General features: G+C 41.3%; 1 protein-coding gene across 1 annotated transcript in view; it reads right to left on the bottom strand.

Moving 5' to 3' along the window:
- Positions 1-17,456, bottom strand: part of fgd6 (FYVE, RhoGEF and PH domain containing 6) — a 30,564-nt gene extending 13,108 nt beyond the window's left edge. Inside the window, exons 1-5 of the mRNA XM_013273113.3 lie at positions 17,172-17,456; positions 13,432-15,493; positions 3,938-4,049; positions 711-778; positions 601-631 (exon numbers count right to left, since the gene is read on the bottom strand). Coding sequence (XP_013128567.1) covers positions 601-631; positions 711-778; positions 3,938-4,049; positions 13,432-15,493; positions 17,172-17,181 — 2,283 coding nt within the window. The 5' untranslated portion in view covers positions 17,182-17,456. The remainder of the gene's footprint in view (positions 1-600; positions 632-710; positions 779-3,937; positions 4,050-13,431; positions 15,494-17,171) is intronic.
- Between the last annotated feature and the right edge of the window lie 43 nt (positions 17,457-17,499).

The following is a 17,499-nucleotide window of genomic DNA, read 5'->3' as shown; positions in this document are numbered from 1 at the left end:
ACATGAAAGATTTCTCTTTCTAGCGATGCTTTATAGTCCAAATCAGTGATAGTCAGCAGATTTGTTAGCAGCATAACTGCAGTTAATTGCAGAATTCACCTCCTAAAAATCACTGGGCCATCACACACAAATGTCTGCAGGGCAACTCTCCCAAAATATGTCAAACAGATTAAATGAGCCACCAGGCAAACTCCACAGCCCACAGCTCATTCTTTTTCTTGTGCCTACACTCTTCTCTCAGTGCATCTCTGTAATGGATCTGATCAAAGCACCTCCTCCCCCAGCTTGTGGCCATGCATTTATCTGCCCACCACTGCCCCCAGAAAACCAGAAACACTCTATCGCAGCAGCTTTAAAAGCCTCAGCTGTAGATTGTAACTGCATTAATCAACTCAGTAAGGGCACTCGAGCAAAGACAACTGTAGTCAAGGGGCCATTAATTCAAATCTGTCCTAAAGAAAAGACTTTGATCACCACTCAAGACAGTTACAGCACAGTGCCAGCACCAAAACATACAGTGCTGTTTATTATGCTCTGGCTGCTAAATTAAGTCATGGAAATCCTCCTTTAATAAAAGTCTTGACTGAACAAGACACTTACTATGTGCAGAAGCTTCAGGACATCCACAAACCTGATAAAAGAGAAGAAACACGTCCGTTAGACAGCCACGGATTGCAGTACAGATGCTACCTCGTGACTGAAGCACTTACACTTTCTCCGAGCTCATGATCTCCTGGGCGATGTGCACCACCTTCTTCCTCTTCATCTCGTCCTCTTGCTAAAGTTTCACAAAAAAAACAAAACACAGACAGTCAGGACGGTGCCAGGGAGACGCCAGCGCCAAAACAGTTTAAAGTTAACTCACAGGTTCGCTGCAAATCACCATGATCACCGGTGCCGGTGTTTAAAAACCATTAAGGTTCTTTCAAACAACATAAAGCAGGAACCTTTCCCTCCTCTCTGCCTGTCTCCTCTCCCCATCTCTCTCCAACAGTGTGCTGTTGAATAGGAAAGGGGGGAGGGCAGATTCTCTGTGACTTAATTTGGACGCCGGCCTTGGCCCCTGCTTGACCGAAATGGCCGACCGGTCCTATCGGAGCCTGTATTTGTGATACCCCGGCGCTCTGAGAGCCATCAGACACAGGTGCTGACAGTATCGACTCTTTCAGCCATTGAGGGAGCTATTCCTGAACCTGTAGCCCTTCTGTGTTTGCTCAACATCCCCCACTTTCAACACACAAACACACCCACTTCTGAAAAGCTTTTAAAGGCAACAAACACACCCGGCAGGATCCATGTGAGCACATAGCCTCCAGCTGCTGCGGTGACAGTTGAGTCACCAGGAGAGATACGAGTCGTCCGTTGTGACCTGTAAATGATCTGCCAGCTTCACATGCTGACATCATATTTTAAGAGCACTCAGAGTTGTTTTTCCATAGATGTTTCTCTGGAAATATGCTCACTTCAGCCCTTGTAATAATTCTGTAGCATTTTCCACTAAGTGTGAATAAAAACAGCCACTTTAAGACTATGGTTTCCAATTAGTGTGGTTGGGAATGAGACTAACAATAACATTTCTCTGTTTTTCTTGGTTTAACCTCTTCAAGTGTCTAAAAACTACAAATAGAGGAGTCTTAGTAGTCTTGCTATGGGTGACAGTCCCCATTAATGTGACTATTGTGGCTTGGGCCACAGACTGTATATAAAAGAGGGATGGAGCCTCTAGGTCTAAAGAAGAAATAGTAGAAGTAGCTTCTGTATGAGCATGTCCCCTCATTGTTTCCTGGTGAGACTCACCCCTCACTTGTGATGTTGGGCAAACACCATCATTCAAGTGGAAATGAAGCACTACATGTATAAAGGCTAATTTTCACCATGGAGCCCTGCTCTAAATTACTGTTTATAGCTTATAGTTTATGTTAGCTAACTAATAAGAGAACTGGTAACGCAGTAGAAAACCACAACACTAAAACTAGTGTCTAAGTCGGTTGGCTGCAACAATGACTTTTATGTTAATAACAAGCATATACTGTCCACTGCCACTCTCTGTCTTTTTAGCAATATGGGGTTCTTTTTTTGTTTGGCTAGCTGCACTGAAACAGAAAAATCCACCTGTTACTCTTAATGTTTAGTTTTGTAAAGCACTTTATGAATGAAGACTGCTGTCTTTCTCCCCTCACTCCTAACTGGTTTTGGCAGGTGCCAGCCCCTGCCTGAGCCTGGTTCTGCTGGAGGTTTCCTACTGTTAAAAGGGAGTTTTTCCTTCCCACTGTCGCCAGGTGTTTGCTCATAGGGGGTCATGTGATTGACCAGACCAACAAGCTGAAGTCAAGACTGTGGACCTCTGTGGACAGACCAAGCGGTGCGATCAGCTCGTAGAGCAGATGTCCACGGTAGCGATCAGCATTATTTTTTATTATTTTTATTTTATGCAATAAAATTGTCTATCTCCTCCAAGGCACATCCAAACAGTTTACAACCTAACAGTTTACAACATGCGCATCACAGAACAAACACTTTCTTAGCGAACCACGATCAGGACTCCTGATATCCATCATGATTTCCACAGGGAAAACAGATTGATGTATTCAACGTAGGAAAAAAAACCCCAAAAACCAAAGCCTCTGAGGAAGAGATGCCACACTTGTTGGAAACATTATCTTACTGAGTAGATAAAGTCATAATAGAATTGAGGAAAAATGAAGTCCAACTGTAAGTGAAGGAGAAAATAATCTCCAAGTTACAGTGCAGATCGTGGATTGTATTTTTTTTGTAACGTGAAGATGTTTTTTTTGTTTCCCAATACATATAGTGACTCCTGTCCACTTTAAACTACAACAGGTGACTAATAGGTGACGTTGTACAGTAACATCTTTTATATATAGTCTGTAAGTCACGGTAGCTTCACCCTCTCCTTGAATAACTGCATTAGGACTGCATTCACTATATTTCGTTATAGACATGGTCAGCTAGCGACCAACAGCCGAGTAGTGATTCCTGTTATGCTTCCCTGAAAATCTGCTCCAAGTCCGCCTCCTGGGGTGCAGTCATAGCTGGTGCACTGTAATGTAAGTTCTCCAGACGAGTCCACGTGGTCATAAAAACAAGCAGGCACACAGACGCTCACCCTCTAAAGATGACATTTATGTCACTCGGAGGCGAAAGTATAAACAAGGCTTTAACTTGGACTTAACTCCTGAGTGGACCTTTGTGCTTTCCTATCACATTCATATTCATTTATTCATTTGGGTCAACAGATTTAAAAAATGATTAATCTGTGAGTTAATGATTAATCCTGATCTCAATATTATGATTTAGACATAACCAGGCTATAGACATTTAAATGGGACCTCTTACACTACTTTCAAACTCCATATTTATTACTATATTTCATTTCCTGGAATCTACTACAGTAGCTTTGCATGACTAATATTTTATAATCACCCTCCTTTCTCTATTACTGAGCTGTGACACAGTTCCTAAGTTCATCCTCTGTCTGAAACAAGCTTTTGAGGCCCTCACCATTTACCCCACATTTCTTCTGATTGGCTACTCCTCATAAATATGACCAGATTAAGCATATCCACTTTCTTTAACGTCATACAGAAGCAAGAGAAGAAAAACAAATGGCTGAAAATAAGTGTTTAGAGCCTTCATAGCTGCAAAGACACTCTGCTGGAAAAATTTGAGAACCAAGATGTTTGACTGGATGTTCATTATAATAATTACACTGGTGAAAGCATGAGGCATGATGGTAAGTAAATATAATAAATGTTTATGGATTGTGGCATCAGAATAACATGCATGGAAATGATCAGTCATCAGGTACTGGGAGTAGTTTCAGTTTAAATTCAACCCTAATTACTTTATTGCTCACATTGAGTCATTTTATTGGCTGAATTCCCCTGATGTTACAGACAGAGTTTCATTATTATACCTGTCTGTCTGCCTCGTCCATGTGCTCCTTGCTAGAGGTGGAGCTGTTGTCCTCGTCATCTGAGCTGTGGATCTCCTCCTCCTCAGAGTGGACGTCCTGGATGAGGCAGCCGCTGTTCACCCAAACACAGACAGACAGAGATTAATTTAGCCTTTCTTAACAGGGAATGTTTAAATCTGTGAAAGGGAAGCAGGGCAGGGCTACAGAGCGGTGTGTGAGTTCAGAAAAACCCTCCCTGGATAAATAAAGATTAAGGAAGCCTTGTGCAATAAGGGGGCCTAGACAAATTTAACACACATATTTACTCATAGAAGTATGTGAGTCAAGACTGAAGCTTCTTCAGAGGTTTGGTATAACGGAAAATATTGATGAATACAATTAGACAATATGTTGGGTAGTCATGCAGACAGCGGTTAGGTAGGATATGAAAATCCCCGGAGCTCAGTGAGCGGACAAGAATAAATGTGTCCATAAACAAAAGAATAAAACAACCAACTACTAGGTCTGGAGGTCTGCTCTAGGTCAAAGACCTTCACAGACACACTAATACACCACAATAAATCCCACTGCACTTTGATCATTTTAATACTGCTAATTTATTTTATTTATAGAACACTTAATATAAGAAAACAACTGCATAAGAAGAAGTTTTTTAATGAAGCAGCATTACATTCAGAGTTCATCCATATTTGCATATTGACAGATTACGGTATAAAATGCATCAGTAGTTTTAACCATCATCGGTGCCACTTGTTTGCTAGGTTGGTTGTTTGGTTGCACAAATATTCAGCATCATAAAGTAAGGCGCAGTGTATCCTCTGATAAGGAGGTAATAAAGGAAGCACTGAAGCTCCTTTCCTTATATCCAGTAAAAGGAGCTGGTTGAGTTCTTCCTTTAGAGAACTCAACAGCTCTTGGAAAACTGCACAAATCTGCCTCCATGTTTTGTAAGATGTGGCTGCACTGGCGCATAAGATTTGGTAACAAGGATAACAGAGCTAATGAAAAATTGTCTCATTACAACAAGTGTGATATTACTGTGTGGGAGAAGTAAATAAGAGAGCCACACACATGGGCAATGGACCAAACCACTGGGAGCTATGTGAGAGACTAGTTTTTGTTTTAATCTTGATTATTTACCAAAAATATGCATTACTGGTAAAAATTGGGGGTTTTTTCAGTTGACTTTCTTAGACTTTAAATGTACTGTAATTCAAATGAAAAAAAGAGGTGGAGCAGGTGGTGGGAGACACATGGTCATATAGTAAGGAGTTTTAGGCCCCTTACTAGGATGTTTTTAATGCAAATCCAATCTTGCAAAGGCAAATGCTCGTCTGCAAGCAACAGAGAAACAAAGTTGACAGCCAACTGTTGCACAATCCCAAAATCGGACTAGTTCATAGTTGATACAGCGTAGTATTGTGATGTTGTACTAATACAGGGACACCAAATATGAATATTTTATTTAAAAAATTAAAATACCACCACTCCTGCACCACCATCCTGAGATCACACTGAGCAAACTCATATTAAATCAACTAAACAAAAACATATAAAACTGGACACACTTAGCTTGACAAAGCTACCTCCTGAATCAGAGCAAGCATAAATTGGACAGCAACCTCCTTGCATCTACAAAAAAAGGTGGCTACCTGGTGATTGTAGTGTTTTGTTTTGTTTTTTTTACATTATGCAACTGATTGCAACTTGTAGTGATTAAATGGGTTGCCCAGAGCTTTGAGCATGTTGCACACTCACAATTGTACATGTCGCCTGATAAGAGGCAACCTTTCTGCAAACAGACTTGACTCAACTGGCTGCCAGCTGGCTGTTTTTTAGTTATATTTCTATAGAACCAGAAGGTTACTGAGTATAAATGTAATAGTTAAATGTGAATTTCTGGCTATGTACACAGCAACAGATATGTGATTTTCAATGATTTATCACAATTAATTGATGTATTATCAGAAAAAGATTGCATGTAATTACCAACTTGACCCCACTAAATTGCAGACTGACTCCTTCATATAGCAGGTTTTAGTGACAGTATTGGTCACTAAAACCTTTTGATTGACAAACTCATTTTGCAACAAAAAAATAACAGAAGTGAGACATCTTTATCTTATTGGATAAAACAGATAGTGACAAAGTTTGAGGACATAACTTTCAGTTAGAAAATGGTGATAAATTATAAGATACATTATTGGAATACTCCACATATTGCAAAATGTTGAAAATTGCAATAATATTGTATTATGAGTGAGGTATTTTGATAATATTGTATCGTGGGGTATCTGGTGATGACGAGAACTGACTAATACTTGTTCTAAGATCCCAACTATAAAACCTGGAGAGTTCACTTTATCTTAAGACTCCCATTTAGTCATTTTGGCCAAAACTAGAACTGATTAATTGCCCAGACCTACCTCTATAACACCCAGCTGTACATAATGTGCATTTGAAAAGTGATTATACTTTTGAGACCTGTCTTTCTCCTCATTGCACTTTTATCAGCCCTACGGCTACCAATGAAACAACATGCTGGCTCGGGTATTCCCACAAACAGCGCTGTGTGCCAGGTTAGTACAAGCAGCAACATGTGTTTGTGCTGCTAATGTTTTGATCTGGCTCTTGCAGTCTCTGTTGTAGAATTAACCTGTCTGAGACTTCAGAACAGAAGGGTTTAAAGCGTCCTGATTTTGTCTCATCCTCCGTGTCCTGCTGTCAGTTCCTACCCTAATCTTTGTGCAAAGTCTTGCGGATGTTGGGGTGTGGGGTATGGAAATAAATGGTGATCTCCCTTCACTCCCACCACGAATAGCCCACTCTGCCCACTTCCTTGCTTTTCTTATGTGTCTCTGTTACCTAAATTTCAATTCCCACTGACTCTACCTCCTTCTTTGTCTGCTTTTCTCTCCCTTATGCTTTCTCTGTAGTCGAGCGCTCCAGCATACTTGGTCAGGCACAGAGCGCCACTTGTTTACAGCCCGGGGCTACTTACATAAACTTAACAGGCTCGGATGCCTGGGAAACACTACAGATTCACTCGCTCCCTCTTTTTTCCTCTCTGACACACAAACACCCGGCGGACTGCTCTGCATACCAGACAGAATTAAGACGCAGAGCACATCTTAATTGTTTAGAAGACCACTTTCACAACAGTCTACCTCAGAGTTAGCAAAGGTGTCCTGACATGATCTCCTGTATGAACAGAGGAAACAGGCACAAGGCCTGGATAAAAGGCTTAGATTAAAGGCTCATTGCCTCTGTTGGAGACTTATCTAATTACTTTGTCCTGTGGTATCCCACAGGGCTCAATTCTGGGACCCCTGTATTATGGTTTTTTTTTTTTTTTTTTTTTTTTTTTTTTAATATATATATGCCTAGCTAGATTGTTGAGAGTTTTACCAATTAACACAATTTATTCACAGATGATAATCAGTTCATCCTGATTTTTCCTTTAAAATCATATGAAGTTTATAAGTTATCAAGGCTAATGACACCCTAAAAGCAATCTAGGGGTTATCTTGCCTGAGATTTGCTTTGCATCATTTTTAGCCTCAATCAGCTGTGCAAATGCTGTTCTGCACATGACTGGATGAAAGTCTCACGTAGGATGTCGAAACTGAATTTCAAAAACAAAACCAACATAGTAGGGCTGCTCGCTTATGAGAAGAAAATAGAGATCACAGTTACACAGAAACTAGTGGAGTAGAACAAGAAAGCTAAGTGGATTTCCTTAAACTTTAACTTAGATTATAACTTAAATTAATAAATCAAAGTGAGGTGAGAGGAATCTGCCACAGCCTCACAGGGAGTGAAGCTGGACTTTTATGGAAGAGGAAAGTAAAGGAAAAGATGTTCTAAAAGACAAAAAGACAGAAAAGGGCCCGAGAGGCATTATGTAGAAGATTTCTTTTTTGCATAAAAAAGCCTAGATCTCAACTTTATGCAAATGAGGAGTGGGAAAATTTAACCTTGCATCATTCAAAATGCAGCACAACCCCACAGGAATGCACTGCACAGCTGCTTTCATAGACAATGAATGGGAAACACTGAGACAAAGAAGGTGCTCCATGTGGCCAACAAAGTATTTTTGGTTTTGAAGTTAATCTTTTATGTTATGAATGTTGTGTTAATGACGTGATATGCCTTTTAATTTAACAAGCCCAAAGCCTATCAACTTCTTGTTAGTGACCATGACTGACTACAACTGGTAGTTTCTCTTTGCAGGACTCGTTGGATTGACCAGTGAGCTCATTTAAAGTCCAAAGAAATCAGTGAAAACATAAGAAGGAGTAGATTTACACAAGCTGGAAAAGTCTCTTCGAGCCATTTCTAAACAACTGCAGATTTTGAGATCGTGAGTTTAAACAACAGTATTTAAGTACAAGTTCAATTCAATTCAATTTTACTTATACAGTGCCAAATCACAACAGTCACGTAAAGGCGGTTTATATTGTAAGATAAAGACCCTACAGTAATACAAACAGAAAAAAACCCAACAATCATACGTCCCCCTATGAGCAAGCACTTTGGCGACAGTGGGAAGGAAAAAGTACTTTTTAACAGGAAGAAACCTCCGGCAGAACCAGGCTCAGTGAGGGGCGGCCATCTGCCGCGACTGGTTGGGGAAAGAGAAGGAAGACAGGATAAAAGACATGATGTGAAAGAGAACCAGAGATTAATAACAAGTATGATTCAATGCAGAGAGGTCTATTAACACATAGTGACTAAGAAAGGTGACTGAAGAAAAATACTCAGTGCATCATTGGAATCCCCCAGCAACCTATGCCTATTGCAGCATAACTAAGGGAGGATTCAGGGTCACCTGGTCCAGCCCTAACTATATGCTTTAGCAAAAAGGAACGTTTTAAGCTTAATCTTAAAAGTAGACATAGTGTCTGTCTCCCGAATCCAAACTGGAAGCTGGTTCCATAGAAGAGGGGCCTGAAAACTGAAGGCTCTCCCTCCCATTCTGCTTTTAAATTCTCTAGGAACAACAAGTAGGCCTGCAGTGCGAGAGCGAAGTGCTCTAATGGGGTGATATGGTACTATAAGGTCATTAAGATAAGATGGGGCCTGATTATTTAAGACCTTGTATGTGAAGAGGAGGATTTTGAATTCAATTCTGGAATTAACAGGGAGCATTCAATATAGGTGAAATCTGCTCTCTCTTTCTAGTCCCTGTCAGTACTCTTGCTGCAGCATTTTGAATTAACTGAAGGCTTTTCAGGGAGTTTTTAGGACATCCTGATAATAATGAATTACAGTAGCCCAGCCTAGAAGAAACAAATGCATGAACTAGTTTTTCAGTGTCACTCTGAGACAGGATATTTCTAATTTTAGAAATGTTATGCAAATGGAAGAAAGCAGTCTAACATATTTGTTTAATATGTGCATTGAAGGACATATCCTGGTCAAAAATGACACCAGTGTTCCTCACAGTGTTACTGGAGGCCAAGGTAATGCCATCCAGAGTAAGAATCTGGTTAGATACCATATTTCTAAGATTTTCAGAGATGACTACAATAACCTCAGTTTTATCTGAAATTAAAAGCAGAAAATTAGAGGCCATCCAGGTCTTTATGTCTTTAAGACATTCCTGCAGTTTAACTAATTGGTGTGTGTTATCTGGCTTCATGGACAGATAGAGTTGGGTGCCATCTGCATAGCAGTGAAAATGTATGCTATGGCTTCTGATGATACAGCCTAAGGGAAGCATGTATAATGTAAAAAGAATTGGTCCTAGCACTGAACCCTGTGGAACTCCATAATGAACTTTAGTGTGTGAAGAGGAATCGCCATTTACATGAACAAATTGGAGTCTATTAGATAGATATGATACAAACCACTGCAGCGCAGTACCTGTAATACCTATAGCATGCTCTAATCATTCTTATAGAATATTAAGGTCGACAGAAAAATACAATAAGTCGACCATAAGTCGACAAGTCATTCAGATGTGTCCACGCTTTGCTGAAGTCTGGAAGAAGACCCAAACTATCATCCTCAGACGAGAAGAAATTCATTTGGATGTTCAGAAACAACCCAGGAACCATCAAGGTTCAAGCCTACCATAAACTGAAATCTAATAGAACACCAGCATCACTGTCCACAGTGAAGCCAGTTTTACATGTACTAAGAGGGTAATAACTGGGAAAAAAGCTCCTGCTCCAAAATCGACTAAAATGTACATCTGCCCATAGAGACAAGCCAAGTGCCTTCTGGAGAAAATTTTTATGGTCAGACGTGACAAAGATTAAGCTAACTGGCCACAATGCCAAGAAGTATGTTTGGACAAATAAAGGTGAGGCTTTCAAACCTAAGAACACTTTACCAGCTGTCAAGCATGGTGGTGGTGTTTTGCTGTCAGTGGTACTGACAGCAAAACACCACTGGATGGAATTATGAAGAAGGAGCACTACTTCCAAATTATTTAAGTTCACCTCAGATCAACAGCCAGACAATGGAAACCTGAACACCGATCCCACACACAAAGGAACTGGTTTCAGAATGGATAAACCAGGCTGACATTACGCTTCTCTAATGCCTTTCCCAAAGCCTCAACCTCAACAATAGTGAAATTTTTTTACATATTCTTAAAAACCAGGTTTGTGCCAGGAAACCAACCAATTTAAACAAACTCTACTAAATTTACCAAGACGAGTGGTGAAATATCCAACCAGAATTATGCCAGAAGCTGATTAGAGAAAACTGAAGTTAAATTCAAACTTGTGCACCTAATTCTTGTCTTCTAAAGTCATTAAAGATGCTTACTGTACAAACATTCCACTGTGGAAAAAGAACAATTCAAATAAATAACTAAAAGCCCAAATTACCATGACATTTACACCCATGCTGAGTGCATGTAAAGTTTTGTCCAGAACTGCAAACTTGCTTAAAGGCATTTTGTCACAATTTATTCACTAGTTGTTAATCTTCCCACAATAAATCATGTCCCATATTTGTCTACCTTTTTCATTTTTTATACCTCTTATTACATAAATACTTCTCTTTAAAACATCTCTTATGTGGCTCTTTTTGCAAACTCTGCTTTTCCACGAGTGTGAAATTACTTACCATGTACTCAGGATGAGAACAAACTCACTACAGTTTTTTCTCCCAGGCAAGCAAAGGAGAAAAATGGAGTGATGAGGTTAAGAAGAGGCTAAACATGGTGCGAGGGCGGGCAGGCAGAGGAGGAGAAAGGAGGCTGGTGGTTGCTAGAGGTTTATTTTCCCTGTTCTAGAGAGCTGTGTGGCGTTTCTGCGATTCTCAGACATTTCCTGCTCTGGCCACTGAAAATAACCCACAGGAAAACAGGCTGACCTGCTGCACATCAATGCTCTATTCAAATTCAATGTCTGGCTGCCTCAAAGGTTGACTTTCACATGCTCTTGAACACAAACCGCTCGTTTCACCTGTCCAACCTGCTGCACACTGGCGGTTCATGCAATGAAGCCGTGACTCACCTGGTATTACAGGACAGTAATAAGAGCTCGGCCTACATCAATTTGCAGGTCCTTTTTTCCCATATGGACAAAGAAAAGCATTCTATTGTTCCTGGTATAAAGATGCCCTTCTTATCTCACACTATAAAACATCTTTTCTCTGCAGTATCACTTCAGAAAGATGATGAAAGAGAGGAAAAAAGAGCTAACAGACAAAAAGAGGATTAAAAAATAATTTTAATCAATAGAGATAAATACTTAGGACTTTCTGCTTTGTGATTGTGAACCTAATAATTTCACAGTTAATCAAAAACTAATAAGAAATGGTAGTCTGAGACCACATACTTCTGCGTGTGGTGGGACTGCACAGGGCTAACGCGTTGACGCCGTAGAGCCCCACGCACGGGGCGATCCGTGTTAACTCACTAAAGGAGATTTGCCGCGTTAATGCGGTTATGGCGTTAATGTCATTTTAACGAGATTAAAGCTGACAGCACTGATATTTTCCAATTAAATATTGATATCCCATCAATAATGTACATTTTATCATATATAACCGTGTAACCATTTTTTGTATGCTTTTGTACAATTACAACTAATTTTTTTTCCAAACATGATAAGACTTGATAAAGTTTTTATAAAGCTGTAAATACATTTAGAAATTTTTTAGGTTCATGACCTAAAACATGTGGGCATGTCCTTGGGGAGGTCCCGAGAGGGGTTAACCCACCTGGTAATTACCTACGTCATTATTCGTCATGTAAGTCAGGGTGTATGTGAGGGTATTTTAGCACATTTTCTCTACATATCTTATTATAATGACAGTGTATGCATGTATACATCTATGTATCTATGTACGCTATCTCCTCCTTAACGGTTGAGCTAGTCTGAATGAAACTTTTCACAAGCATCATCACACACACAGCGATTATTAGCATCTCTACGGTTTAAAAAAAAAGATTTATATTAAATCCCAGTTCTTCTGATTTTCCTCTATGTTATGTTAATTTCACTATCCTAGTACGAATGAGATGTTATGTTCTCTGGTTGCATTTTCACATGTCATGTATGTAACTTCACCAAAATCTGTATCCACAACATGATTTTTGTACAAGTCACCGCTAAATACAGGATGAAGAATTAGGAGTAAAGAAATGTCACAGACATAAAGCTTAACAGAGCTGCTACATTTTATGGAAAATTCTGTTTTGTGGGCGTTGTTAATCATTCCTGTATTGAGTAAAAATACATATAGATAGTTTTTAAAAATATAAACAAAATATTATGATGGCAGCAGTCTGAGTTGAAATATGTCAAAGTTCTGCCGTCAGCCTGCAGGTAAATTTTAATTAACAGCCAAGATATGAATCCAGGAGGACACAGTTTGTATTACAATTGGGACCTTACATTACTGACCAAAGAAATCAATGCATGTACTGATTTCATTGGTTAATAATTTAAGATAACTTAACCCTAACCCTATATGTATGTATATATCATTCAGTTATTAATCATTTATAAACAACCATGTTTTTGTCATCTGAATATATACAGCGAAGATATTAGGAATAACAAGATAAATTAGTATCTTTTCTTCCTCCATGTTTTAGGATCAAAACCAGCCCTCCTGAGGGCTAGAAGAGCTAAACTGCTGAGGATGAACCTACTATAATCCTTCTAAAATAAATCCCCCTAATGACCAGAATCAGAAATAAACGATCATGAGGCTCACTTGGTAGAGTGTGTACTGAGTCCGAGTCCTCTGCAGTGGCTTGGGTTCGATCCCTAAAAGCCAGTCAACCAGGAAAATCTGACTCTTGAGATTAAAAATCTCTTTTGAAATAGCATGCAGACTGAGATTGGCAGCAGTGATCGACTATCAACAAAATCAGTATGCAAGAGATAAAGACTTAAACAGAAAAACAACTGTGTCACCACCTTGACTCCTTCTCCCTCCACCTTCCTGACTCTCTCTTAAACTGCTTCTATCAACTGGAACTTAAAATAGCTGAGAAAAAATTGATGAATAAAGCAGCGTACCTCTCATACTCATGTTCATGACATCTGTGGTATGGATCCTGCACCTCGTAGATGTCTGCATCAGCGGCATCTGGGTCATGAGGCCAGCCCAGCCTGGCACTGTGAAACGGCAGATTCATGTACTCCGGGATTTCCTCATAGAGCGGGACGTTCTCATACTCTGCCGAGCCTTCTATTCCTTCTCCGCAAATATCAGCCTCCCCTATGCAGCTACTGGGCCTCTCCAGGCTCCTCTTCCCCCGGTTTGACTCGACGCTGGTGCAGTCCAGGGACTGCCCTCCCTTGGCAAGCAGCTTTGGCAGCATCTTCACTGACAGCCGGAGTTCCAGCAGCTTCCGGAAAGAGAGGCTCCTCTTTGGAGAGTTGGCCCGGGTTGCCAGGTCAGCTGCAGAGAAAGACTGCGCCCTCTGCTTGCCCCCCAGCACCGGGGCTCGGCTCTTAGGCGGCACGCTGCTCCTGGTGGGTATCTGTCGGCTGAAGAAGGTCACGCAGGGTCGCGTGAAGCGCCAGCTTGTTTTCTCCTGAGGAGGAGCGGGCAGCTCCCTCATTGGGGTGTTAGCATGTGGAGGTGCAGGAGGGCAGATGGAAGGCGGAGGAGGTGCGGGTAGGCTGTATCTCTGCGGTTTTCTTGGTGGCGCCCTCGGCGACTGTTCCTCCTCGGCGGAGGAAGCTTTCCTGTCATTCGCCAGAGGAGGGTGACAGCTGAGTTTGATCTGTTTAGGGAGGCTATGACTGATGGGGTACCGCTCAAAGTCGCCGTACCCGTCCTCCTCATCTTCCTCTGCCCGGCGCGCCTCGCCCTCTTTACTGTGGCTCACAGAGTCAGGCTGTGAGAGCAGGTCTAAGGAGTGGGAGTTGTTTTTGTTAAGATTGGGGTTCATGCGGACTGACCTGTGGAGATGAGGTGACAGAGAGGTTTGCCGAGGAGGCGGGACAGGCGCGTCAGCCTCATCGTCTCCTAAACCTGAGTCTTTTGGGGGTGAACCGTCATCACATGGGTCCGGTTTGAGCTCCTCGCTCTCTGTACTGAGAGACAGAGCAGCTAGTTTCCCCTCAGCTTCCTTCATCTCAGTCCTTTGTTTCTCCTCCTCCACAAACTGCTCCTGAGCACCACCCTCCAGACCATCCTGCCTCACCAAGGCCGGCTTTTTAAGTTTACGAGGCTGAGGGACTGGGAGAGGCTTGCTAGGAGCAGCGGGGACCTGCAGATCAGGGTGTGACCGGGTAGGAGACACTCTGCTGACAGTGTTGCTCCTTTCAGAGTGCTCTGTAGGCGATTCAAGAGGAACGATGCTTGAGAAGACAATGATGCCACCTATGACATCACAGGCTGACTTCAAGTGTGTGTTTTGGGCTTCCGTCGATACTTTAGAGACATCAGGCTCAGCAGCAGGGCTTTCCTGATTTTTTAAAGTTACTTCCTGCTCCTCAGTCCTCTGTACCTCCTTGCTTACCGGTCCCCTATCAAGGTGTTTCTGTCTCTGAGGTTTACCCCTGGGCTTTTTGCTAATCTGCACACTTTCACCCTTATCTTCAGGTATTCCCTCCTCTTGATTTTCTCCACCCTTTCGTGGCTTTGACCCCACAAAGCCCTTTTTGGAAACGCCATTCTCTAACACCTCTTTGTGTGAATGTCCCCCAGCCTCAGATGTGCTCCCATTTTCCAGGGGCTGACACTGTGTACAGTCCCGGAGCCCACAGGAGCAGGTGGGAATGATGTAATCCGATTCACGTCTGCTAGCCTCGGATAATATCCCGTTTTTGGAGTTGAGAAGATTGAGGCCATCATCTAAAGTCTCCTGCTGTTCCTGAGATGGGATAAGCAGTTCAGCAGGCTTGGGTGGCGGTGGGGGTGAAACCTGGGGAGAAGAGGCAGCGGAGGATTTTGGGATGCATGGTTTGGGGGCAACAGCCGGTTTTGCCCTCTTCAGAGTGGAAGGGGAGGGCTGGGAGACCGCCAAAGGCTGAGAAATGAGTCCCGGTTTGGGAGCGACGGGCGGGGGTGAAGGTTTGGTAGTGACGGGGAGTTTAGGTTTGGGAGCTAATGGAGGCTTCTTTACACCTGTGTGTTAGAAAGAGAGGGAGTGTCAGACACAAAAGCCATGCCTCCTCTAATGTAAGCACAGGCAGCTGCAAGATCAGGTCACAAGGTCACTGACAGGGCGAAGATAGGAAATGAGTAATTTTCATCTATTTTGTACCATCTTCCCCTTTATAACAAAGTATTTACTTATGAGTGTGAACTGACGTATCAAAAGTTTGAATGTGGCAGCAAATCTAGATTATTTGATTCATACATGCTTAATTTCTGACACATTTGGTATGGCTGGACAAGATTTCTTATCATAGTTTGCATTTTCTGATAATTTTTAAAATATTTTATTTATTTCTCTATCAGTTCAGTTTATATTTCTGTTTGAAAATGTTCAGTGTTGTTGTTTAATGTTGTATCAGTCCACTATAATAACCTTGGCTTTTACTGTATTATCTCTTCTTAGTCCAATTTGTCCTTAAATAAGTCACAGCTGATTCTTATTTGTCGATAGACCTGTGTACTCAAGAGCATTTCCTACTCTTCTTCCTGACAGTTTGTATTCCTGAAAAAACAAATCCTTGCGTAGCATTCCTAATTCTATTAGGAAATAATCTGATTAAATAAAGGTTAAAAAAGAAAAAAAGAGTATATTCATTAATTATTTTTTTTAAACCCTCTGAATTAGGATTGTAGGCTATATTTTCCGCTCTGTTGGTTCAAACTGTTGGCTGGCCGACACCACGAGAAGTCGAGTCATCGAGCGGATGTTTCGGAAAAGGCCAACGATCAAAAACCGCTCTCCGGTTGCAGCTGAGAGCCTGGCTCCAACCAAATTCCCTTCAAAAAACATCGCAAAACATTAATTCGCTGTGACTGCAACCACTAATAACTAGTAATAAATAGTGATTGATTTTTTTTCTGATCAGCGAGAACCACCCTTCAATTCGGCGCACACTTCATGTTAGTAAACGTAAACTTTGCGAAGTGCTTCACCCAAACTTAAGAAAAACCCCACGATGGATGGCGGTGTTGGTGAGGAGAGTGTGGATACGCAACTTTTAATCTTATTGTTTCTTGGTGTTTTATCTATGAGCCGAATCTGTCAGCGTATGCAACAACAGCATGTAAAGTCATAAACTACACTTTGGAAGACACACAACCATATTTATAAAGGAAGCAACTTTGAATTCGCATGTTTTAAAACGGAATGTGTAAGACAACGCCAGGCATCTTTATTAAAACGTTTAAAAATCATAACCCCCTAATGAAATGAAAAGACTTTCATCCAGAGACATGTTTGCTGCTTTTCGTGAGAGGTTTGGGCTGCAGCTTGATATTAAGTCCGACATGTTTCAGGAACAGCAGGACAGATGTTTTGAGACAAAGGATTTAACCCCCTCCAGCTGCAACAGAGATTTAGATAACAAAAAGAAACTGCTGTTTTTCACTGAGTTTTTACAAAGCACTCAAACTGAGGTCGGAACAGTTCACTTTTATGTCTTTTTGGAAGCTGTTATTAAGAAAAACTGTAATTAACTCTGGCTGGATAAAAATAGAGTGGTGCTACCGACTGCTACAGCGTGGAAATTGACCATTCCTTTCTGAAAAAGTATCACGAATAAACTAAAGGACATTACATTTACTTTTATTGCCACAAAAAGCGCTTGCAAAGCAGATTTTTTTACAGCTCCCCCACGACACAAACCTGTGCTCATGACTCCCGACTTGCTCCTCTCTCCATGAGTAAATTTACTTTCAATGGAATTGCGAGAAAATCTGCGTTTTTTCCTCCTTCGACATTATTGTCAGCGTGAAATCCGCTCCGTGGGTAAAACATGCAGATCCATCTCTGTGGTTCCTTATCTCGCCAGCGGATGCGCGGATAAAGTCTTAACGCCTGCTACTTTTCCCATTTTTCCAAGTTTTCAGCCACGGTGCTTTTCCTTCAACTGCGTAAATCCAAAATTGGACATAACAAACAACAGATTTCCGGTTCTAGTTTACAAAATACATTACATTTCAAAAAAGACGTA

This window comes from Oreochromis niloticus, linkage group LG17 (genome assembly GCF_001858045.2).
Source record: "Oreochromis niloticus isolate F11D_XX linkage group LG17, O_niloticus_UMD_NMBU, whole genome shotgun sequence".
Classification (NCBI taxonomy): domain Eukaryota; kingdom Metazoa; phylum Chordata; class Actinopteri; order Cichliformes; family Cichlidae; genus Oreochromis; species Oreochromis niloticus.
Note: the sequence above shows the minus strand (reverse complement) of the source record. Positions and strands in the feature narration are given on the sequence as shown.